At 59.9% G+C, this 21,016-nt stretch overlaps 7 protein-coding genes across 7 annotated transcripts; 3 read left to right on the forward strand and 4 right to left on the reverse strand.

The window, feature by feature from the left end:
- Positions 1 to 201: 201 nt before the first annotated feature.
- BKCO1_1000473 (uncharacterized protein) lies at positions 202 to 1,134 on the reverse strand (the record flags this gene model as incomplete). The annotated part of the gene is made up of 1 exon (XM_020269874.1): positions 202 to 1,134. One exon carries the CDS (start codon positions 1,132 to 1,134, stop codon positions 202 to 204), a length of 933 nt encoding a protein of 310 aa, XP_020135411.1.
- Positions 1,135 to 2,252: 1,118 nt separating this feature from the next.
- BKCO1_1000474 (neutral protease 2) lies at positions 2,253 to 3,878 on the reverse strand (the record flags this gene model as incomplete). Its single annotated transcript, XM_020269875.1, has 1 exon — positions 2,253 to 3,878. One exon carries the CDS (start codon positions 3,876 to 3,878, stop codon positions 2,253 to 2,255), a length of 1,626 nt encoding a protein of 541 aa, XP_020135418.1.
- Positions 3,879 to 7,026: 3,148 nt separating this feature from the next.
- On the reverse strand, positions 7,027 to 9,369 carry BKCO1_1000475 (carbohydrate-binding-like protein; the record flags this gene model as incomplete). Its single annotated transcript, XM_020269876.1, has 1 exon — positions 7,027 to 9,369. The coding sequence occupies one exon, from the start codon at positions 9,367 to 9,369 to the stop codon at positions 7,027 to 7,029; it is 2,343 nt and encodes a 780-aa protein (XP_020135417.1).
- Positions 9,370 to 10,648: 1,279 nt separating this feature from the next.
- Positions 10,649 to 11,968, forward strand: BKCO1_1000476 (pyruvate formate lyase activating enzyme; the record flags this gene model as incomplete). Its single annotated transcript, XM_020269877.1, has 1 exon — positions 10,649 to 11,968. The coding sequence occupies one exon, from the start codon at positions 10,649 to 10,651 to the stop codon at positions 11,966 to 11,968; it is 1,320 nt and encodes a 439-aa protein (XP_020135416.1).
- Positions 11,969 to 12,596: 628 nt separating this feature from the next.
- BKCO1_1000477 (uncharacterized protein) lies at positions 12,597 to 13,922 on the forward strand (the record flags this gene model as incomplete). The annotated part of the gene is made up of 5 exons (XM_020269878.1): positions 12,597 to 12,863; positions 12,914 to 13,033; positions 13,082 to 13,168; positions 13,224 to 13,706; positions 13,773 to 13,922. The coding sequence occupies 5 exons, from the start codon at positions 12,597 to 12,599 to the stop codon at positions 13,920 to 13,922; spliced, it is 1,107 nt and encodes a 368-aa protein (XP_020135415.1).
- A 745-nt stretch (positions 13,923 to 14,667) lies between these two features.
- BKCO1_1000478 (cytochrome p450) lies at positions 14,668 to 16,985 on the forward strand (the record flags this gene model as incomplete). The annotated part of the gene is made up of 4 exons (XM_020269879.1): positions 14,668 to 15,055; positions 15,264 to 15,790; positions 15,908 to 16,053; positions 16,169 to 16,985. 4 exons carry the CDS (start codon positions 14,668 to 14,670, stop codon positions 16,983 to 16,985), a joined length of 1,878 nt encoding a protein of 625 aa, XP_020135091.1.
- A 2,005-nt stretch (positions 16,986 to 18,990) lies between these two features.
- On the reverse strand, positions 18,991 to 19,629 carry BKCO1_1000479 (uncharacterized protein; the record flags this gene model as incomplete). Its single annotated transcript, XM_020269880.1, has 1 exon — positions 18,991 to 19,629. One exon carries the CDS (start codon positions 19,627 to 19,629, stop codon positions 18,991 to 18,993), a length of 639 nt encoding a protein of 212 aa, XP_020135090.1.
- Positions 19,630 to 21,016: the final 1,387 nt, after the last annotated feature.

Consider the following 21,016-nt stretch of genomic DNA (forward strand, 5'->3'; position numbering starts at 1 on the left):
TGTGGCATCCATCACATCCGCCACGAGACCCGTCCATCTTCTTATTTTGGTTGTCACCGCCTTTCGGGCCCGATGTAGAGGCTCCCAACCTTAAAACCACCCCCAACAATCCCGTCAAGACGGGGGATCTACTTCAAGGAACCACTCCTGACCCGATGCCCTTTTCTCCGACGCGAACAATCCAACCCGCCAACCCGCCACTCACCCTGTCAACCCTCTCGCCGCCGTCCTAGCCAACGGACTCGTCCCATCCATCTCATACACCGGCCCTCGCTCGCGCCCCCTCCCTCTCCGACTCGCGCTCGCCAGCGGCTTCCTCGAAACCACACACGTCGTCGTCGGCGACGGCAGCAGCGGTCCATCCCCCACCACTTCCACCCTCCCCGGCACCTCTCCCGGCACCTTCCCCACATTACACCCCGCATACATATCCACCAAGCCCCGGCCCTCACACTCCTCCATCCCCATCCCCACCCCCCGCCGCTCCCGCTCCCTCTCCGCCACCACCACTCCTCCTCCTCCTCCCTTCAAAAACCCTTTCACCCCACCCTCATCCCCCCCGCCATCCAAACCCCCCGCCAGTAACGCATCCTCCCTCGCCCTCTCCTTCTCCCGCCGCCTCCGCCGCCACAGCGACCACGCGGAGCCGCCGAGCAGCGCGCCGAGCAGCACGACGCCGATGACGATGCCCGCGACGCCGGTGCCGGCGATGGGGCGGGGGGACGCGCGGGAGGAGGGGTCGACTGGGGGGGAGGGGTAGCCGCTGCCGGCGCTGGTGCTGGGAGGGGGGGAGAATGGTTGTTGTGTTGGGGTTGGGGGCGTGGTTATGGGGGGCGGGGAGGACGAGGACGAGGTGGTGGTGGTCGTGGTGGTAGTAGCTGTGGAGTGCGACGCCGCGACGTCGACGGCGCCGGGGGCAAGGAGGGCGGGCTGGTCGGTGCCGGGGATGCCGGGGGCGAGGCGGCACCATGTTGTGGAGGAGGAGGTGGAGGCGGAGGAGGTGGAGGCGAAGCACACTTGGCCGAGGGGGCAGCAGTAGCCGCCGCCGCAGTCGATTTGCAGGACGCCGCAGGTGTAGCTGGGGGTGGTGTTGCGTTTTGAGGCTTGGTGGGAGGGTTCGCGAGAGGGGGCCATATTGGCGGGGCGGGGCGGAGCGGAGCGAAGTGAGGGGCCTGGGCTGGTGTTCGTCCCCCTCCTGGCTGATTGCCCTGATGGTGGCGCGGCGCACCGCACCTGAGAGGAGATGGTTTCGGTGTCGGATGGATTGTTACTGTGGTGCTGGGTCGATGCTGGAGATGAGGGGAGAAGAAAAAAAGGGAAACTGGAAATTTCGGTCTGATGGGCAAGAGGCCTTTTCGCTTTTTGGCTTAAATTTAGGCCAATTCCTGTTCTTTCAACGGAATGCAGGACTTGGTCGCGGCCCTTGTAACTCCGGAATGTGCGCCAAGCCTGCATTTGGTCCTGGTATGATACATCCGGCTCGACATCGCACTTCTTAACCTTCTGCGAAGTGCAACTCTTCAACTGTTGCGGGGAGTTTATTCATGGTAAGATTCGGAAGTGCTCTCATTCCCCGAGTAAGAACACGGGCTTTTGACTGTACACTTCGAAACCTCTTGAAGTGGCTTCGTTTATTTGTTTCAAGTTTTAAAGGCTGAATTGGACCTCTTTTCCACTACTTAGAACTCATGTTGGTTCCGACATTGTGGCGAAACACTCTATTTCAAGAATTGTTATCTGTGTACCGACTAAAAGAAAGAAAAACAGCCTCGATCTTACTCTATTCATCAGAGATCCACTGTCACTCTTACCCTGCTTAGAGCATCACTTGTCAACCGTTCACTGGTTCACCTACAATCGACAAGCATACTTGAAGTCGCTCTCGATATTAAAGCGGCCCCAATACTCCCATAACACAGCCATTCACTTCACTCAACACACTTCAATGCAAAAAGGGTCCAAGAGATTTTTCGCGGATCAAACGTCCACATCGTCATCGTGAAGATTTTTCCAACAGAACGGACGAAAGCGAACCTCCACGCAAGAGGCCCACTTCCTCCCCGTCCACCACCTTCTCGTCTAGATAGGGTATCGAAACCCAAAATATTTATATATACAAACAGAAAGATCCAAGACCAAAAAAAAAGTAATCACCACAGAAGAACCAAAACCCGCCCCTATACACGACACAGCCCGCGCCCTTCGACCACAAGGCCAAAGTATCACTCACTCACTTCACTCACTAACACCCTTTACGCGCCCCTAACGGCACGACGGCTGCTCCCCGACAACCAGCTCGGCGGCCACGAGAAAAAGCTACCGAAACCGCTCGACGACGACGAGTCTTCCTCGCTGCTCGAGCTCGAGCCCGAGCCCGAGCCCGCGCCGCCCATGACAGGCGGGGTGAAGATGGCGCCGATGCCCGAGCCAGTCTCCGTCCCGGACGACTCGCCACCGAAAGGCGACGAACCGCCAGCGATCGGGGTGAAGATGCCGCCGAACCCGGAGCCGGTCTCCGTGCCGGTCGAGGAGCCGCCAGCGATCGGCGTGAAGATGCCACCGATGCCGGAGCCCGTCTCGGTGCCGGAGCCGGACGACGAACCGCCGCCGACGGTGGGGGTGAAGAGGCCGCCGATGCCAGAGCCCGTCTCGGTGCCGGTGCCGGTGCCGGTGCCGGAAGAGGAGCCGGAGCCGGAGCCAGACGTCTCAGGGGTGGTGGCGGTGCCGGAGCCGGTGGAGGTGCCGGTGCCGGTGCTGCTGTCCGACGAGGACGACGAGGACGAGGACGAGCTCGAGCCGCTGCAGCTGTTTGCGACGGCGTTGGCGAAGAGGGCGTAGCTGTCGGCGTTGTTGAGGGCCTGGGCGCCGGTGAGCTGGGTGGCGGCGCTGTAGCCGTAGCCGAGGTCGTCGGTGCCCTTGATCTCGGACAGGTGGGTGAACTCGTGCAGGGTGGTGGTGGCCTGGTCCTGGTCGTAGCAGGTGGTGGTGAGGTCGGGCAGGGCGCTGTAGTACAGGTCGCAGTTGACGACGAGCGAGACGGACGGCATCGTGTAGGCCAGCACCTGCGACTGGCAGCCGCCCACGGCGTACTCGTCGGGCACCGAGTTCTGGTCGCAGTAGTAGGTGGCGCTGCCCGAGGTGGTGCTGCCGCATTCCTCGGCGACGGCGGTGAGCACCTTCTTGACCTCGGCGGCGTCGGCCTGCTTGAAGATGTCGGTGAAGGCGGCGTTGTCGGACGTGGCGGCCTCGGCGGCGGCCGAGGCGAGCTTCTGGCAGTTGGTCATGGCCGTCTCGGTGCTCGTCTTCTTGTCGCCCGAGCAGTCGGTCAGGGTGGAGCGCTTCTTGAGCTTCTCGATCTTGCCCAGGAAGTTGCGGCGGACCTTGATGGCGTGCGAGCTGAGCACGTTGGCGCGCACGCGGTTGCTGAGGTAGGGCACGGCGCCGACGATGGTGGTCGAGTTGGGGTTGGCGTACGGGATGGCGCCCTGGGTCAGGATGTCGAAGTCGCCGCCGGCGGACAGGTCGTGCATCTCGGCCGTGTCCCAGGTGGCCTCGATGCTGGCGCCGGCGGGGATGTTCTGGAAAGAGTCGCTGGTGAGGTTGTTGGTGCCGATGCGCTGGCGGATGCCGTCGAAGGCAACGCGGGAATCGGCGCTGTAGACCTCGGCCTTCTCGATCGAGGCACTGTCGAGGAAGGAGTTGCGGATGAAAAGGTTCAAGTCCGTGTTGCCGTTGTTGGTGACGACGGCCTTGATTTCACTGTTGTTAAGCGTCTCGAGCTTGACGTCCAGGGGAGTGACGCGCTTGTTCAGCTCGACAGCGGCCGAAGCGGCCACGGAGGCCAGAGCGGCCTGCACAGCAACGGTAGAAACCTTCATGGTGAAAAGAAGGGAGGGAGTAAGGAAGGAATGTGGGGAAGAGAGTGTGTGTGTGAAGAAGGGAGAGGCAAGAGCAGCGTCAAGCTGATAGGGTAAGCGAATGGAAGAGTGTCCGAAGGGAGTCGGCGACCTGCGCAAGGATGGTGAGAAGGAAAGTGGTGGTGATGGTGGTGGAGAGGGTAGGTAGATCGGGATAGGCAGAATGCTTTATACACAGACTCGGGTCGAGAACAATTTCCACCGTCAGACCAGACGGGTGGGCCAGGCTGTCGGCTGGGCAGAAAATGCGGGGACAGTGCATGTTAATCACGGGGATGTTGGTAAGGGCCGGGACGTTAATCTAAAGGCAACGTCCTATGCGCAACTGGGAGTGGCCGTACCCGCGTGCCAAGGCGTGAGTGGCCCAGGGGGGAGAAACAGCGATCCGTTTCGTCCAGTTCGGGTCGACGGCGGAGGGCTGAGCCACTGACGATTCGAGACACTGGGGATGAGCTGGCGCCAGGCAGCTCGGCAGTGGCGGAGGAGGGGCCGTGGACAAGGTGCATGCCGGATGAAACAGCTCGGACACGATGAGGATGGACAGCGGGATTGCTGTCAGAGGAAGGAGACAGTGCGTGGGAAACGTCTCGGGCGAATCGGTAAAGCTTGGCGAGCGGAGGGGCTGGGTTCGGCGCTTGCCACAGGCCAAGCGCGGCTTCACCGAGGCTGTGGTTGGGCGGAGCAGTGATGAAGCTCGTTCGGCGGCCCAGCCGAGCAGCCTTGCGAGAGTGGCTGCATGCTTGATCGGCGGCGGGCAGGGGTGGTGGCCTCGGGGTCGCCGTGGTGGAGCAGAAGGGCCCACGGCCGCCGGGTAGGGCGACGGGGTGAAGTTGTCAGGCAGCTGGGCGCATCGACGCCGGCGGCGAGGACGAGCAAAACATCAACAACGCGGCCGAAACCAAACGCTGTTTCTCCCGCCAGCGGGCAGTCGGTCGAGCAGAGGATGCTATGCGCGCGGCTGAGAGGGCGGTCCAAGCAATTAGGGCCCGGCTTGGCGGCGCGGGCCAGGGGGGCAGGCGCGAATCGTGAAACCTGAAACGCCTCACCACCGCCCGGATTCTTCATCGCTTCCGTCCAAAGCGGCTCCATCACCGGCCATCGCGTTTCATCACGCCCGGCCTCCATCCGACTTGTTTAATGCGTTTCTCGGCACGCCGGATCTGCTGATGTGCTTTCAGCTTTCTCGATCGGATGGTAGCAACGCCGAGTGTTGTCTACGCAAGCTACCTAAGCTCTAAGCATAATAATTTGACTTTCCCCATGACTCCGCCCACAGCCTGCTTATTCCGACCGTCCCTGCGTCACCAACTCAGCCTTGAGATCCCCCAAACACCTTCACCTACGTCATCGCCGGCCGGTGGACCTTCCCCATCTTTTCTCCACGACAGCTCCAAAGCCTGCCCCAGTACTGCCTCCCTCCTCGACAACCACCAACCACACCGACCTCGAATCCCCGCCACCCCGACCCTCCGCTCCCTCGCCACCACCGCCGTCTTCCTCCTCCTGCTCACCTACCACTTCACCTGCCACCTCGACCAGCACCGTCCACCCCACCATCACAAACACCCACCCCTCCCCCCTCCCCCTCCTCCCCCTCGGCCTCCTCTCTCCATCACCCGACCCCGCCAGTAAGTACCGGCGAATGCGATGCATTAACAAAGGCGGCGGCGGCGTTTGTGCAATTTGGTGCCGGGGGAGAGGGGAAGAGCGAGGGCGGGGCGGGATGGGATGGGGAGGTGGGGGTGGGGAGATTGGGGGTGCTAGAGGGGCTAGGGGTGCTGGGGGTGCTAGAAGGGAGGGGACGGGGGGAAGTGGGTGGATGTATGGGTGGATGAGTTGGGAGGGGGGAGTGGGCGGAGAGGAGCGGTAGGAGGGAGGTTTAGTGGTGTTGTTGGGGTGGAGGTGGCCGTCTAAGATTGGAGGGGGGAGGCTGGTTGGGTTGGGTTGGGTTGGGAGGATGTAAAGACGGATGGCGGCGGATGAGGTTTGGGACGACTGCAGTGATGCTGCAGGCGCGCGCTGAGGTACGGAGGGGCGTGTTGGGTGTGAGAATGCGGAGATGTTCCTGTTCTGGATGGTTTTTTTCTTTTTTCTTTTCGTTTTGCCCGGGTTAGCTGGACTAGGTACAACGATATGCGGCTAGGAATGCCGTCGACGGTTTTCATTGCTCGGATGCTGCGGATGAGGTCTGAGGTAGACGTTGTGAATCGAATCATGAAATGAGCAGCAATGTGGTCGTTGCTGTCGGACCCGGGAGCGAGGAGCCTCTCGCACGTACCAGTGTTTAAAGGCCCCCGTCGCCCTGAACCCCTCATCAAGCCTAAATTTTAGCTCTACGGACGCTAGTCGTACTAGGAAGGTAGTCAAACTGTACCACCACAAGTGCGACGTACGATCCAGCGACTCCATGCCAGACGCACAGCTCCGGGATCAGTACAACAGTGTTTTCCAGCGGATTCCCTCGTTTTTGGTATGGTGGAGCACGCATCCCTGCGCCAAGCCGGTAGCGGCATCCCATGTCAACCACGTCATTTTCCTTTCCGCCGCAAGGGCCGTTTCAGAAAAACAACGTTCCGGGGGGTTGTTGGCCTCTTCATGCGCCAGTGCGGCGCCACGGAACGACTGCTTCCGCGAGATATTTTGGTGGAATCCTGTGTCTGGAACGTCCGGCGTGCAGCTCGTTGCCCAGATGGGTTCTTGTACCGGGATTGATGGTTCAAGACGGCTCTTGTGCGCCTAAAGGTGCTGCTGGTACATACGGCGGGACGGATGTCTTGTCAAATTCGGTGGGGCCGCCGTCCCGCCTGTCCTGCCCAAGCTTTGTCTAATCAGGATCGAGGCACTACTGTGGGCGAACGTGTGTACCCTAGTTTTAGAGTTTGGGAGAGGATGGTTCTATATAGTATCAATTTCCGGGGGTGAAGATGGTGCTGATGGATCGTTCGTGCAAACAGGGCAGAGCGTCGCACGAAGGAGATGCCGGAGAAAAGTTGTTGTGACATGATTCATTAAACACTATCTAAGTACTATGATTTTTCTTGGGAATATTGTAAGAAATTCGTGACTCCCTCTGTATCCGCCAGTCCCTGAGTAGGTCATGGTCTGACACTTAAGGGTTGAAGCTTCCCAACCAAGCCCTGTTCTGCGAGAAGCTGGAGGTAACCATCATACCGCGAGACAGGCTGGACGGGCTGTACGTCAAAAACCTGCCTCTACCCTGCGAGTTGTAGTCGTTGACGATCTGACCGACGCTGGCGATGTAGTTCGAGATATACGGCACATAACCGTTCAATCCATTTGCCCACATCTCGTTGTAGCGGATCTCGATGGTGCCAGGGGTGTTCTCGTACACGGTGATGGTAAAGTCGTAAATGGCATCCGCGTTCTGCGTCGTGCCAACCCTCCAGCGGAACGTGATGCTGCGCTGCCCGACGTTCTGCGCGTTTCCGATCGTCGCCTTGATGTAGTGCCCCTTGGCGCTGTTGATGACAATGTCGACGGCCGAGAACCCCTGCCAGTACAGACGCAGGTAGTCCCAGTTGCCGTTGCTGTCGTAGGGGTTCTCGAAGCACATCCAGCCGCCCTTGTCGAGCGAGACCTCGCGGTTCGACATCCCCCCGTTCATACCCGACACGGCGAAGGGCAGCGTCAGGCGCGCTTGCTGGTAGGTGCTGTCGGACGCGATGAGGTACTCGGTCGGGGCGGCGACGTAGACGGTCGTCGTCGTCCTGACCGTCTGGGTCGTGGTGGTCGAGGTGGAAGACACGGCGGTCGAGGTCGGAAGGGTGGTGCTGGTCGTGCGGGTGATGGTGCCGGTGGCGACGCGCGAGCAGGCGGCCGAGATCTTAAGGGGGGACCAGCCACTGACTGCGGCAGGGGTGGCGCCGGCCGCGACACGCTTGGCGAGAGTGGTGGCGACGGCAGTGGTGGAGGCGTTGGCTGCGGTGAGGATGTTCATGGGCAGAGCGGGGATCAGGTCGGCGGAAGCGGTGATATACTCGACGACGATGCCGGTGTCGGTGGAGTTGTCGCTATCGTCTCTCCTGTCGATACCGCCGGTAGCGACGGACACAGTGCTGGTGGAAGTGACCGTCGCGGTGAAGGAGGCGATCGAAGTGATGGTCCTCACGGGGGTGATGGTGGAGGTCGTGGTGGTCTCCGGCGCAACATAGCTGTTGTACGAAGTGCAGAAGGCGCCTTCGCCGCTGAGAGCATCAAGGTTGGCGCCAGTGACGGGCTGAAGCTCGGGGTTGGAGTAGAAGAAGCTGAGGCTGTACGTGTACTTGGTCATGATGGCATCGTTCCACGCAACCGTGTTAGTGGCGTACTCGGCGCCCCAGGCGGACGTGTACATGGTGCACATCTGGCCGACGACGTTGGACATGCCGGTGTTGCGGTCAGTCACAGTGAGCTGGTAGGTTCCAAAGCCGGCGCACAGAGGGGTGTAGCCCGAAGAAGGGGGGTGGGCGACATTGTACGCAGTCTGGGCCTCGCAAGCAGCCGAGCAAAGGCTGACGTCGAAGGGACCATCCTGGAAGAGCTTGTAGCCCATGTAGGTCCAGGTGTCGGCAGCATCCCAAAGGGGAGCGTTCATAGCGGCATTGCCAAGGTTGAGGGGGGCCGACCAGCCGTCAATCGTCTTACCGACTCTGTTGGACGTGTATCCGTTGGAGCCAGCAATGGCGACCTCGAAATCGGCACGCCACTGGCCAGTGTTGGTGGCAGTGCGGTCGTCCAGAGCACTGCCCCAGAACGAGCACTTGACGTTGGCGAAGGCAGTAGGGTTGGTGCAGCCATTGCCCGGCTCAATCGTCGGGTCTCTCTCGAAGTAAATGTTGAAAGACAGACAGCCCTCCTTGGCGTCGCACTGGTCAGCGCAGGCCTGGACATCGTAGCCGGTGTCGACGACGGTATAGCCCAGATAAGCGTAGGCGCTGCTCGCTCCAGCCAGGTTCACAAAGTTGCTCTGGTAACCGGAGGGGACCACGGCAGCCTTGGCCACACCGGCCATGACAGTGTCGGCGCGGAAGGCGCTGGCGCTGCTCACGTCGATGGTGTACTGGCTCTCAATGGTGGCCTGGGTGTCGCAGGCGGAACGCCTCTGGATGTCGGCCAAGTGACGACGCTTGGCTGCGGTGGCAGTGGGAGACGCAGAAGCGGCGTCTCCATCTTCACCAGCGGCGTTGATGGCGACACTGGTAGCGGCCGGGAAGACGCTGAAGGGAGTCTCGGCCTGATCGGCCGAGGCAGCGGCCAGGGCGGTAGGAGTGGCGTAAGGCACGTCCTGAGAAGAAACGCCATCGATGGTTGAGTAGGTCGGGATGGCGACATTGGCAAGGAAATCGACAGGCAGAGCATCCGGGGTCGGGTTGGAGGCGGCCTCGGTGGTGGCTGCGATTGGTTTGGCAGCAGCCAACCCCGCAAGGAGGGGGAGCAAGACGGCGGAATGCATTGCAAGTGACAAGCGGGCGCCGAACGAGTGGCTTATGGTGGTAGTGGCCGATGAGCTCCGAAGGACTGATGGTGCAGGAAACAGAGACAATGGCGCCCCTTCTTAAACAAATGGTCAACACCACCGAACTGCATGGTGGAGGAAGCACTGTCCATGCCAGAGGGGTTCAAAGTTTGTGCCAAGCTTCCTGCCAAGCTTCGGATAGTGGGAATGTGGAGGGCTAGAGGTTCAGATACGAAAGCTGAAGGGTCCGGGCCGAGGCGAGGCTGCCTCTGGACCACCAGAGCCGCCTGAAGCGGGCAGGCGGTCAAAATCAGGCAGAGAGCACGGGCTGAGGCGTCTACAGCTGAGAGAAGACTCCAGCCACAGGTGGGCCTCGGAAATTAATCACCGCTCCCGCTGCTCGGCTTTGAAGACAGTGCAATCGCCCGTGAGCATGGCGATATCTCCCAAACATCAAGACAAATCCATGGACTATGCAGGAGAATGGTCGGGGATTCGTGCTCGAAGCGACTCCGTTGGCGACAGGAGAAAGTGGCGTAGAAGCAGCCAGTCAGGCGCAGCACAGCTTTTGTTAGTAAGGAGCCTGGAACGGTGGCAGATGCCGGCTGTGGCTGTATAAAGACGCTATGTTGAGCCAGATGGCACCACGTGGGCTTCGGCGCTAACCTATTCAGGTAGGGCACGATGCGCTAGATGCAGCCACAGATGGGCCGAGGTGCCTCTGGGCCCATTTACCGCCAGATCGGTCGACTGCCAGCACTGCCAGCATCCATCCGGCACTTGATGAGTCCGCACGCTTTCCACAAGGGGGAGCGCGCTCGGTAGTAGCCGCAACCGCCACAGCTTTGTTGTGGCTTACCCAGACCATTTCGGGCGGCGAGCCTTCAGCCATGGTACCGCTCCAGCGGCTCTCTCCTTTCAACACGAGAGTTCGGCAGACGGAGTCGCCGAAGAGCACTCTACAGCGGGGCATGCCGCAAAGGAAGGATCGAACGGAGGTGAGGTCGGATTCTCGTAGGCCGAGTGGGGGCGAGGGACCTTTGCATCGCAGAGCACCCTCGCCGAAGTTTGGCAAACGATGTAGAGGCGAAGTGTTTGAGCCTGTGTTGCTGTAGTGGCCATGGCCGGGTGACATCCGTTGTGCTGTGATAGGCTGGCGCTGCTGGCAATCGACGTCATGGTCCGCTCGCCCGCGCCCATCAACCACAACCCTCCCGCATAATCTTTCCGCCACGAACCATCCACCCATCCACCACAGCATGCCTGATCGTTTATCATGCTCTGCGCGAAACCTCTCGCCCGCCCGCGGTGGCACCTACGGCTGAAGCCCGCCATTTCCACGACTGCGGCAGCCATAGCCGCAGCCACGCCGCCCGCCCTCCACAATCACCACCGCCGCCACTGCATGACGACGACGACGACGACGACGACGACTCCCCCTCCACCGCCGCCAACCCCGCGTCGACCCCTCTCCGCTCCGCTCCGCCCCACCCCCTCCCGCCGCCGCCTCCCGCCGCCTTTCCAGCGCCACCTCCACCTCGCGCCGCCCTTCCTCCTCGACGACTACATCCCGCGCTACCTCCTCCTCGACGAGCGGCGCGCCGCCCAGAAGCGGTCAGCCGCCTACAAGCACCTGCAAAACTGCAACCTCTGCCCGCGCCAGTGCGGCGTCAACCGCTACGAGACGACGGGCGTGTGCCTGATCGGGGCGACGACGGCCAAGGTCAACACCATCGCGCCGCATTTCGGCGAGGAGCCGTGCCTGCAGGGCCACAACGGGAGCGGGTCCGTCTTCTTCAGCGGGTGCAATCTGCGCTGCGTCTTCTGCCAGAACCACGACATCGCGCACCAGCGCAACGGCTTCGACGTCACCCCCGAGGAGCTGGCCGAGTGGTACGTCAAGCTGCAGACGGTGGGCGGCTGCCACAACGTCAACCTGGTGACGCCCGAGCATGTGGTGCCGCAGGTGGTGCTGTCGATTCTTGCGGCGAGGGAGATGGGGTTGAGCATTCCGATCGTGTATAATACGAGTGCGTTTGACAGTCTGGAGAGTATCGAGTTGTTGGACGGGCTGGTCGACATCTATTTGCCCGACTTCAAGGTTTGGAGGGGGGAAACGAGCAGGAGGCTGCTGAAGGCGGATGGGTATACGGAGGCGGCCATGGAGAGCGTGAAGGCGATGCACAAGCAGGTGGGCGACTTGTGCTTTACGGCGGACGGCATTGCGAAGTCGGGGGTGCTTGTGCGGCATTTGGTCATGCCGGGGAAGGAGGATGAGGGCGTGGAGATCATGAGGTGGTTGGCGGAGAACGTGTCGAAGGATTTGTTTGTGCATGTTATGGAGCAATATTTCCCGCGCGCACATGTCGGAAAGGCGAGGCGAGGGGGGAGGAAGAAGAAGGATGATGAGTCGGGCGAAGGAGTTGTGGAGCCGGGGGGTGTGGGGGCAAATGAGGAAACGAACGAGACGGTGAGATACAAGGATATCAACCGGGCGGTGAAGGATGAGGAGGTATCAATCGTGAAGAAGGCTGCCAGGGAAGCAGGGCTCTGGCGCTTTGTGGAGGCCGCCGAGCACGGTGGTTTCAACATATAAGGAGAAAAAATGATCAAAAGTCATCACGCCATCATTTCCCGGTGTTTGTCAGTATTCGAGGATGATGCCAATCATCCCAGCCGAACTTATGTAAACCCCGGGGTTGCAGCCAGAGGAGGAATTCTTCCAATATTGGAGAAAGCCGCGCAGCAGTATGGGGTAAGTGTGGACAGCCAGTCAGCGTGCTTAAGATGAGACTGTGGCGGGAGATCTGTGCTGGCGGTTGCGCTGGGGACGGGCATTCGAGGTGGGAAGCTGCGCATTCCCAACGCGTCCATCTGACACTCCAGTTCGTTGCCGCCTTTGGCCTGGACAGAACGTGGCTGCCTTGCTTGTATTGCTGCTGCGTTGCTTCCACTCGGAACGCTTGGAGTGTGCATATCTATCCTCTACATCAACAACTGCGTGCATTCAGTCACCATTCTCATCTCACGCCCATCATCTCGCAGCACAGCATTGATAATACCCAAATCAATCCCGCTTGATCCATCACCAGCATCCGACTTCTACTCTTGTTTGCGCGATGGACTCTGACTCTGACCCCCAGCTCCCTCTCCCCGCAAATTCGCCTCCCCCACGTTTATCAACCTACAGACGGTGGGAACAACTGGGGCCCGATGAAACGGCCATGGCCCCAGATTGGGCAAAGCAAGCTCGCCGCGACATACATATGCGCATCGACAATACCAGGGACGTTGATACGGGCATACTGATCGAGAGTCAGTTTGGAGCGCTCGTTGGAGAGATATACGATGCCATGATCAGCGGTGACCGGCCTCTCGACCTTTCCCGAAAATGGGCGGGAATGACGTTCATCAAGATGGACGAGCCCGCCAGCCCGAGGCTTCCGATTATACCTCAAAAGATGGTGGTTGCGTTGGCTTACCGGGTTGCAGTACGTGGCTTGTTGTCTCGTTGTTCAGCATGTTAGCTAACGATCCACAGCGCCTCATCTGCGATGGATACAGACATGGGTTCCGCTACGCAGACCACCCCCCCGGATTCCTGCCGCAAGAGGTGTTAAGTTGGCCTGCACGGAAGGCCGAACTGCTCGAAGTTTTAAGGGTGAGATTCCTTACTTGCAGTTGGGTGATAGGCATTGACTCTTGGCAGGCGCATAAGTATAGCGTTGAGATTATATTCAAATGGGTAAAGCCGGCCATCCTCAGTCTCATCTATTCGCCCACAGAATGGATTTTGGTATGTGGCCACCGCCAGGCTACTGCTTGACTTTAACGCTGACAGAACTCCGAAGGCAACCCAACATCCGTTCACACCCGTAAGCCCCGAGGTCGTACTGCACCCGAGATACAGTCTTTTTGGCACCCTGGCCGGGTATGAAAAGAGGATGACCCACCAAGAAATCAAGACGCTTCTCAGGGAGATGTATGGCCGTTCAGAGGTGAAAGCTGATGCGATCGGTCATGATTTCACCACGGACCCAGCCACGCGTGAAGATTGGGTCAAGGCGGCCTACAACATGTTTGTGAGTACAGAGGCGCCGGAGATTTCGGATGCTCGCAGGGACTGGGTGCATACAGCTGGATTCACCGGTCCTAAAATGTGGAGCGAGCGGAGTGTCATCGCCAGGATCCGGCAGTTGGCAGACATAATACAAGACGGTGCGCAACATGGGTTTATCCGGGCCCGCAAGACCGAATACTTTCGAGCTTCGTACGCATCAGATGACGGTCGAGCCTTCACGGATAAGCTCATTGATATACTCACAGTTCTCGAGGTACGAGAAATTTGGATCCTCGCCCCACTCGGGTTTCATCTACTGATGCAGACCATCTACTCTTAGAAAGACAAGACTATCTGCTTCAATATCATGTTTTACGGACGGCTTCGGATGGTCGAGCTTGTCGAAGCGCCCTGGACAATGTACAAGGCGAACAGAGCTATGGAAAACTATCGTGCCAGTCAGTCCGCTTCTGCACCTTCCGATTTGTGACGGACGCGAAAGAGCAAAGACAAAGTGCACCAGAAGGAAGCTCAGACGGTGTTGGAAGGCGCGATGACCAAGAAGGGTATTTAGCGCTTTCTCTCGGGTAGCTCGTTGCAACACTCGTTCACCTCCTCAAACACTCGCCCCAGCCCTTTAACGGTTTCCACCAGTTCTTTTCGATCGAGCGGGGGCAAAGCTATGGCATCGGTGGCACTACAGACGGCATTCTTTCGTGTAGATACTCCAGAACAAGCATGAGCACCATGATATCGCAGCATCAAACAAGTTGTCATAACATGTCGCACTAGGAAAAAGTACAGCGCCGCACTGGTTTCCAGTGCTGGCTAATGGCCTTATATTGTCTGACATGACAAATGGCGAGTGTGGCTCTCGCGTCTTGCAATACGCCATGGGCCAATCATAGCTAATCAGATGCAAATGCAGGACCCGCGCCGCTGGATTCATCGGATGCGCGTCCCACAAGTAGAAGGTGTCACCGGGCTCAGGCTGGATCCCAGCCGCAAATCATCACGCGTGGAGCGAGCGGGGCACTCGCTCCACTCTCCCGTCGGACACGACTGTGCCGCACATTGCTCCTCTTTTCCATACAAGTAGAGCCATCCGCCCATGCACATCTTGCCAACTCGCCCGCCCGCCCTCGTCCGTGCCTCCATAGCTACCGTCATCAAAGGGAGTCCTGCGGGTGCCTCTGACATCTGCACCCGCAGCCACCACCACTAGCACCACCACGATGCCCGCCTGGCTCGCCCCTGTCCTCGCGGGCGTCGCCGTCCACGCCGCCATCCAGCTGGTCGAGATCGACATGTTCCTCCCGCACATCGGCTGCGCGCTCCTCAGCCTCGCCGCGCTCTTCATTGGCCTCAACGTGCACGTCTTCGACACCACCACCTACCTCTCCGCGACTGCAGAGCTTGCCCACGCATCTGCCCTGCTCTCGCTCGGCCTGGCGGCTTCGATTCTGGTGTACCGCGGTTTCTTCCATCGCTTGAGGCGCTTTCCGGGGCCGTGGCCAGCGCGGTTGACTAAGTTGTATGCGGTATGGAAGTCGGCGAGGTCGGTGCAGTGGCATAGAGAGTTGGAGAGGATGCATGAGGAGTATGGGGATGTGGTGAGGACGGGTGAGTGTGCTGATGCAATTCTTTAGCCATGTCTCTCTTTTTCCCTGTCAAGTGATGTTCGGAAGCCGAAGCAGATGTCAATGGAAAAGATAAGGCAAGAAGAGACGGAACAAAAATGCCCGAAACAACAATCCCAAATCATATTCTGATCACCAATCAATCCCCCATCACCAGCTTCAAATCGACCAAAACTGACCCCCATTCCCAGGTCCCCGCGAGCTCTCCATCGCCCGCGCCGAAGCCCTCATCCCCATCGCCGCCTGCCGCAAATCCACCCTCTACGCCCTCTCCGACTGGAACGACGACCGCCTTGGCCTCATCGAGACGCGCTCGCTCACCGATCACCGTCTCCGCCGCAAGCCGTGGGAATTGGCACTCAACGCCAAATCCCTCGCCAAGTACGACCCCGAAATGCAATCCACCATCGGCCTCTTCCTCGACGCCATCGCCACGGCCGGCGACTCCGGAGCTGAAGCGGTTAATGTCACCGAATGGGTCGCGTACTTGGCGTACGATTTGATGGGGGTGGTGGGTTTTGGACGCGATTTTGGGCAGTTGAGTGGGGGCGGAGTGGAGCATTGGGCGGTCAGGGCGCTGAGGGCGCAGCAGCTATTTATCGGGGTGTTGAAGCCGGTGCCGTGGGCTTTGAATGCCTTGTCTAAGATTCCGGGGGCGGATGGGCCAGTGAGGCCATTTGTGTCGTATTGTGCCGGGTTAGTGAAGGAGAAGCGGGATGTGAGTCTCCCCCATATTTTCTTTTGTCCTCATGAAAAGGGACTCTCCTTCCATTGCAGAGACAGGGAACCCCCAAGACCACCCCCAGCACGCCATTCGCCATACTGACCCAGACAGGCCCTCGCCGCAAACGACGACAAATCCCAACCCCCATCGGACATATGCACGCACATCCTCCGCGCCTACGAAGCGCGCAGCCCGCACGCGCCACGCACACAAGCCGCCCTCAACGAAGACGGCCGCCTAATCGTCACAGCCGGAGCGTAAGTCCCCAGTCCCCAGTCCCCAGTCCCCCCATCCCCTCCGTCGTCCCCTCCCCTACACAGCCACCAACCAAACCCACCAGCTGACCCGAGACGCGCGCACCCTCTCACACAGCGACACCACGTCCAACACCCTCATCAACACCTTCTACTACCTCTCCCGCCGCCCCGCCCTCTGGCGCCTCCTCCAACGCTCCCTCGCCCCGCTCTTCCCCCTCGGCCCCGAATCCTTCACCTACCCCCACCTCGCCGCCAACCTCGCCGCCGCGCCCCTGCTCGACGCCGTCCTCAACGAGACGATGCGCCTCAAGCCCGCGACCCCCGGCGGCAATCCGCGCGTCACGCCGCCAGAGGGCTTGCGCGTGATACTGCATGACGATGACGACGACGACGACGACGAGAGCGGCGTAGGCGTAGGCGTAGGCGTAGGCGCGGGTGAAGGCAAAGCCAAAGGCAAAGGCAAAGGGCGCGGCGCCGCACCCAACAACGTCCTGTACATCCCGGGCAACACAGACGTGTACATCTCGCCGCACGTGCTGCACCGCTCGCCGCGCTACTTTGTCCGGCCGGACGAGTTCCTGCCCGAGCGGTGGATCGCGGATCGCCGGCTGGGCGGACGGCCGGAGCTCATCAGGCGTGGGAACGCGGGCGGTGGGGCGGGTGCGTTCTTCCCGTTTCAGGTCGGGCAGTTTGCGTGCGCGGGCAAGGCGTTGGCCATGTGGGAGATGAGGAGCGTGGTGGCGAGGGTGGCGTTGAGGTTCGATTTGGGGTATGAGGGGGAGGAGGAGGACGGCGGGGAGGATGTGGTGGGGAGGGTGTTTGATGAGGGGATGAGGGATACGTTTACGATGACGTTGGGGCCGATGTGGGTGAGGTTTAAGGAGAGGGGGAGGTGGTGGGAGGAGGGGGACGAGGTGGGGGTGGGGGCGTAGGGAAGTGAACGGGGAATAGAAGAAGAGAGAAAGGGAAAGGGAAAGGGAAACGGAGAAGGGAAGCCAATTGGCGCTGGGTTGAGAAGGGCGAGCGAGGAAGATCGAGGCTAAACATGAGGCGTAAATCGGAACAAACGAAAAAGAAACCACATCACCTCCATCTTTCACCTCTCTACCTACCGCTCGTCATCGTCATCGCCGTCATCGCCGTCATTCGTCATCATCGCCGCAGTCGTCGTCGTTGTCGTCGTCGAAATTAGCAGTACCCAATGAGCCAGCCGAGCCAGTAACGCAAGCGTGCCATGTGTGACGCACGCTCATATTCGCCCCTGCAGCATCGGTACCATCTCCGACATTAAGATCCCTTAGCCTGATTATTACCGCCCGACTGAAACTTCCTTCCGAAAACGGCAAGTGCCGGAAAGGCGTTCGTGCCTTACGTCACGTCAGCAACCCACACCCCCCCCCTGAAGTGGACACACTGGAGAGATTCGAGATGCACCGCGGAGGATGGGTGGCGTCATAGACATTTACTCTTCTCTCTCTCCTTGTATCCTTTCCCCTCCTGCCGGTTTGTCTTACTTTGCGATGCGGTCTCCGAGGCGACATGGATGGTTAAGCAATGGTGTCCGGAGGATAGGTAGGTACGCAAGTTGATTGTTAAAAGTAAACGCAACCTGCATAGCTTGCTGCGGATTAAAAATTTGCTTGAGAGGATGTAAACCGACGTTTCTTTCGAACGCTGCCAAGGAACGCTGGAGATGAGCCACCCATGAGAAAAAGACAAAAAAAATAAACAGAAGATTTATGCGAAGGAGTGCTTCAAGTATCAAACCATTCTTAATGCAGGGAAAAGACCGTTGCCGGACTTTAAAAAACAACGAAAACCAGAATCTTGAGCAGAGATGTGCTTTTAACACCCAAAGCGACTGTAGCGCTGAGAGAACAAATGCAAATGCGATCGGGGAAACAAACAAAATATCAAAAAGCAAAGGTGCCACCCAAGTCCATAATCCCAGTAGTCCACCCATTCCATCCGTCCATCCGTCCGTCCGCTCAATCTCCTTAGCAGAAGAGGGCTCCAAGTAAAACGCCATATGAATGCTATGTACAAAAACGAGGACAATGAACACAAAGCAAAAGACAAGCTGAGGGAGTGTGTGTGAACCAGTAAAGTGTGATGTAACGATAAGCCCGTATCCAGGGGCAATTCAAACGAAGCAAAAATGTATAAAACGGCGACGCAATAGTAACGGAAACAAACAGCGATGCGGGGTACTTGCTTTTTGGGGTGAAGATTAACACTGTGTTGTCTGCCGTTGATGGGTATGTGTGCTCGACCGTTGCGCGTTGGGAAACAAAATTACTTTTGCAAAGCGTGAAACTCATGGAATGAATTGTTTTCGGGGGTCTAGATGCCCCAGGTCCAGCCAGTGGTTTGGAATCCGGATGGAGTCCCGGTAGTGGATCAGGGAAGTGGAAGTCCAGAGGATAAAGGCTGCAGTCAGAAAGAAGTGCGGACGGCTTCCGGTCAGGGGAACGGATCCAGTAGAGGTTGGGCCATGATCCAGGATGGTACAAGGAGGACTGAATCCAGGTAGAAAACTTTTGCTCCGGAAAGTGGTGTTGTGAATGGGGCCTAGACTCTAGGCGAAACAGCGGGTGTGATTCTTTTAGCTTGTTCAGGCAAGCACCATCCGCTCCGGATGTTCCGGATTCCCACGGGTATGTAAGTCATCGCACATCCGTGCCAAGGATCTAGACCTCCGGCTTGGAAAATATCTGGTGGCTAGATGGCTCGGGAAGGTCCGTCTCCAGCAAGGTTGCATCATGGGGATCTGCGATCTAGTAGGCGGATGGTGGGGGGAAATCTACGCTCGGACACACTGACGAGTGAAGTGAGGTCGGCTCCAGGCTGGGTAAAGAACAAGCTTTACCCCCACAGGCAAGATATCCAGGGCCAAGACTATGCCACGACTCCAACCGATAGGCCTAGCGGTAGTTGTCAGGCAAGTTCCTCAATGCGGCTCGACACACGGTCATCCCTTTCCTGGGGTGTTTGTCCGAACGGAGGGGGAGCAGGCAGCGCACGCGGGAGAGTCGGCACACTTGGATCAGCAAAGGTGAACAGGATGCGCCTGCGGCTCTTGCCAAATGCATGCTGGGCCAGTAGGAACCAGTCATCCGTCCTTGTCCACCAGCGAGACTTGGCTTCCAGCACATGGAGAAGATCCGGGTCCATCAGGTCCAGGCCGCCGAAGCGCTTGAAGACGGGCCAGCTAAGGTCCTCGACGACATACCTGACCCTGGGGTACTCGTAGGTACCGTACTCGCTGGAGTTGACGAGCTCCCGAGTCTCACGGCGGACGATGGCGGTGACACCTAGGAAGCAGGCATTCTTGCGAACCTCGACGACGCCACAGACCTGCGGCGGCTGGTATCGGACAAGAGCTTGGGAATGCTTCGTCCCCCGAGCACGCTGGGTTGGGCTGCTCGGTGGAGGCGGTAGCGGGCCTTGGGCGAGGGGGAGCGAGGGGCTGCGGAGCTCCCAAGAGCTGCTTGGAAAATCAGTCAAGACGAGGCGGCCAATGGGGGCGTAGGGATACAGGACGGACCTCGAGCTATCAATGGAGAGTGAGTCCATTTAGAGAAGGGCGCCTTGGAGCCGCGCAGGCGATCTCGCAAAAGATGAATCAGGCGTGGAGCTGGGAGCACCTTGGGAAGACATGGGAGAGGGAGGGACAGAGGGCGTTTTTGGAGAAAGGCTGCTGCTGCGGGACCGCAATTCTGCTGCACTCCGGTCTTGAAGTTGCTGTTTCTGTCTTCGCGGAGAGACCTCCGGCCCGCCGGCGGCCGATTGATGCCCACGGGCGATGCAGCAATCTCGCCAGGGAGATGATGCCCAAGCGGCACGAGTCGCCCGGCTCCGCGACGAGTCAGCGGGTGTCGCTCGCTGCCGTAACGGCCGAAGATTTGCGTGAGGCTCGTTTTCCGCGGCGCAAGCCTTCCGGTTAGTCGTTATCCGCGACGCCCATCCGAGACAGCTCGCTCGCTCAGAGGATGCAGGCGTGCCCCTTGGGCGTCCTGCGGCCGCGACTGGTCAGCGGCCGCGATGCCATGGCAGATGGCGGGCGGCGATCTGACAATCTGGTGCGCGTCGACATCCGCGAGAGAAAGTATGGCGGTGGGCGGGCGCCCCCCCCCCCCCCCCCGGCCGTTGTGAAACGCCACTCTCCTATCTCAGCTGGGTGACTCGGGGCAGGCAGGTTAGGCGCAGGCGGGCGACGCTGCAGCGGGCACGGGGTGCGTCGATGATGAAGGGGGTGGCGAGTCGCAGCCGTCTTCACGATCGGTCAGGGCTCGTCGGCGGGTGCCGGGCGCAGCAGGGCTCAGCAGGGCTCAGCAGGGCTCTGGCGGGCGGGTGCGATTGGCAGGAATCGGCGGCGGTGGGGGACTGCGTCAGGCGTGGAGGGGCGTGTGCTGGGCGAGTGTCGGTGCAGTGGTTTGCGACGGTGGCTCGTCGCCTGACGCCATCAACAGGCGAGCACTGACTGGCAGCTAGCGACGCCCCGCCCGCACCTCTAGCCCGCGAGCCCGCCCGTCTCGCTTCTCCACGCGCTGCGATCGAATCCTGCAGCTGCCGCGCGCCCCTTGCGCCGCAAAAAGGCGGCAGCCAGGCATGAGCAACGCGGGCGGCCGGGGCGCGGTCCGCTGGGCGACGGCTGGCTGCGCGGGTAGCTGAGCAATGCGCGGGCCAGTGGCACGACTCGGAGTGCAGCGCCCCTGCGCTGATCGCGCGCGCCAGGGCTGCGCTGCCAATCTGCGTTTAATACCTCTGCCCTGCCCTGGCCCACGCCGCTCGCCCAAGAGAGAGCGCGCTCGAAGCTCCAAGCAACCACGCCGCAGCTAAACAGACAACCACGCCGGCCGCGTGCCCCGACACGGTTGCCAGCGCCTGAGGCTCCCGACCCCGCCTCCGCCCCCACGCCCGCCGTGCCCGCAGTGCCCGCAGTGCCCGCGAACCAGCCGCC

This window comes from Diplodia corticola (genome assembly GCF_001883845.1).
Source record: "Diplodia corticola strain CBS 112549 chromosome Unknown scaffold1, whole genome shotgun sequence".
Taxonomy (NCBI): domain Eukaryota; kingdom Fungi; phylum Ascomycota; class Dothideomycetes; order Botryosphaeriales; family Botryosphaeriaceae; genus Diplodia; species Diplodia corticola.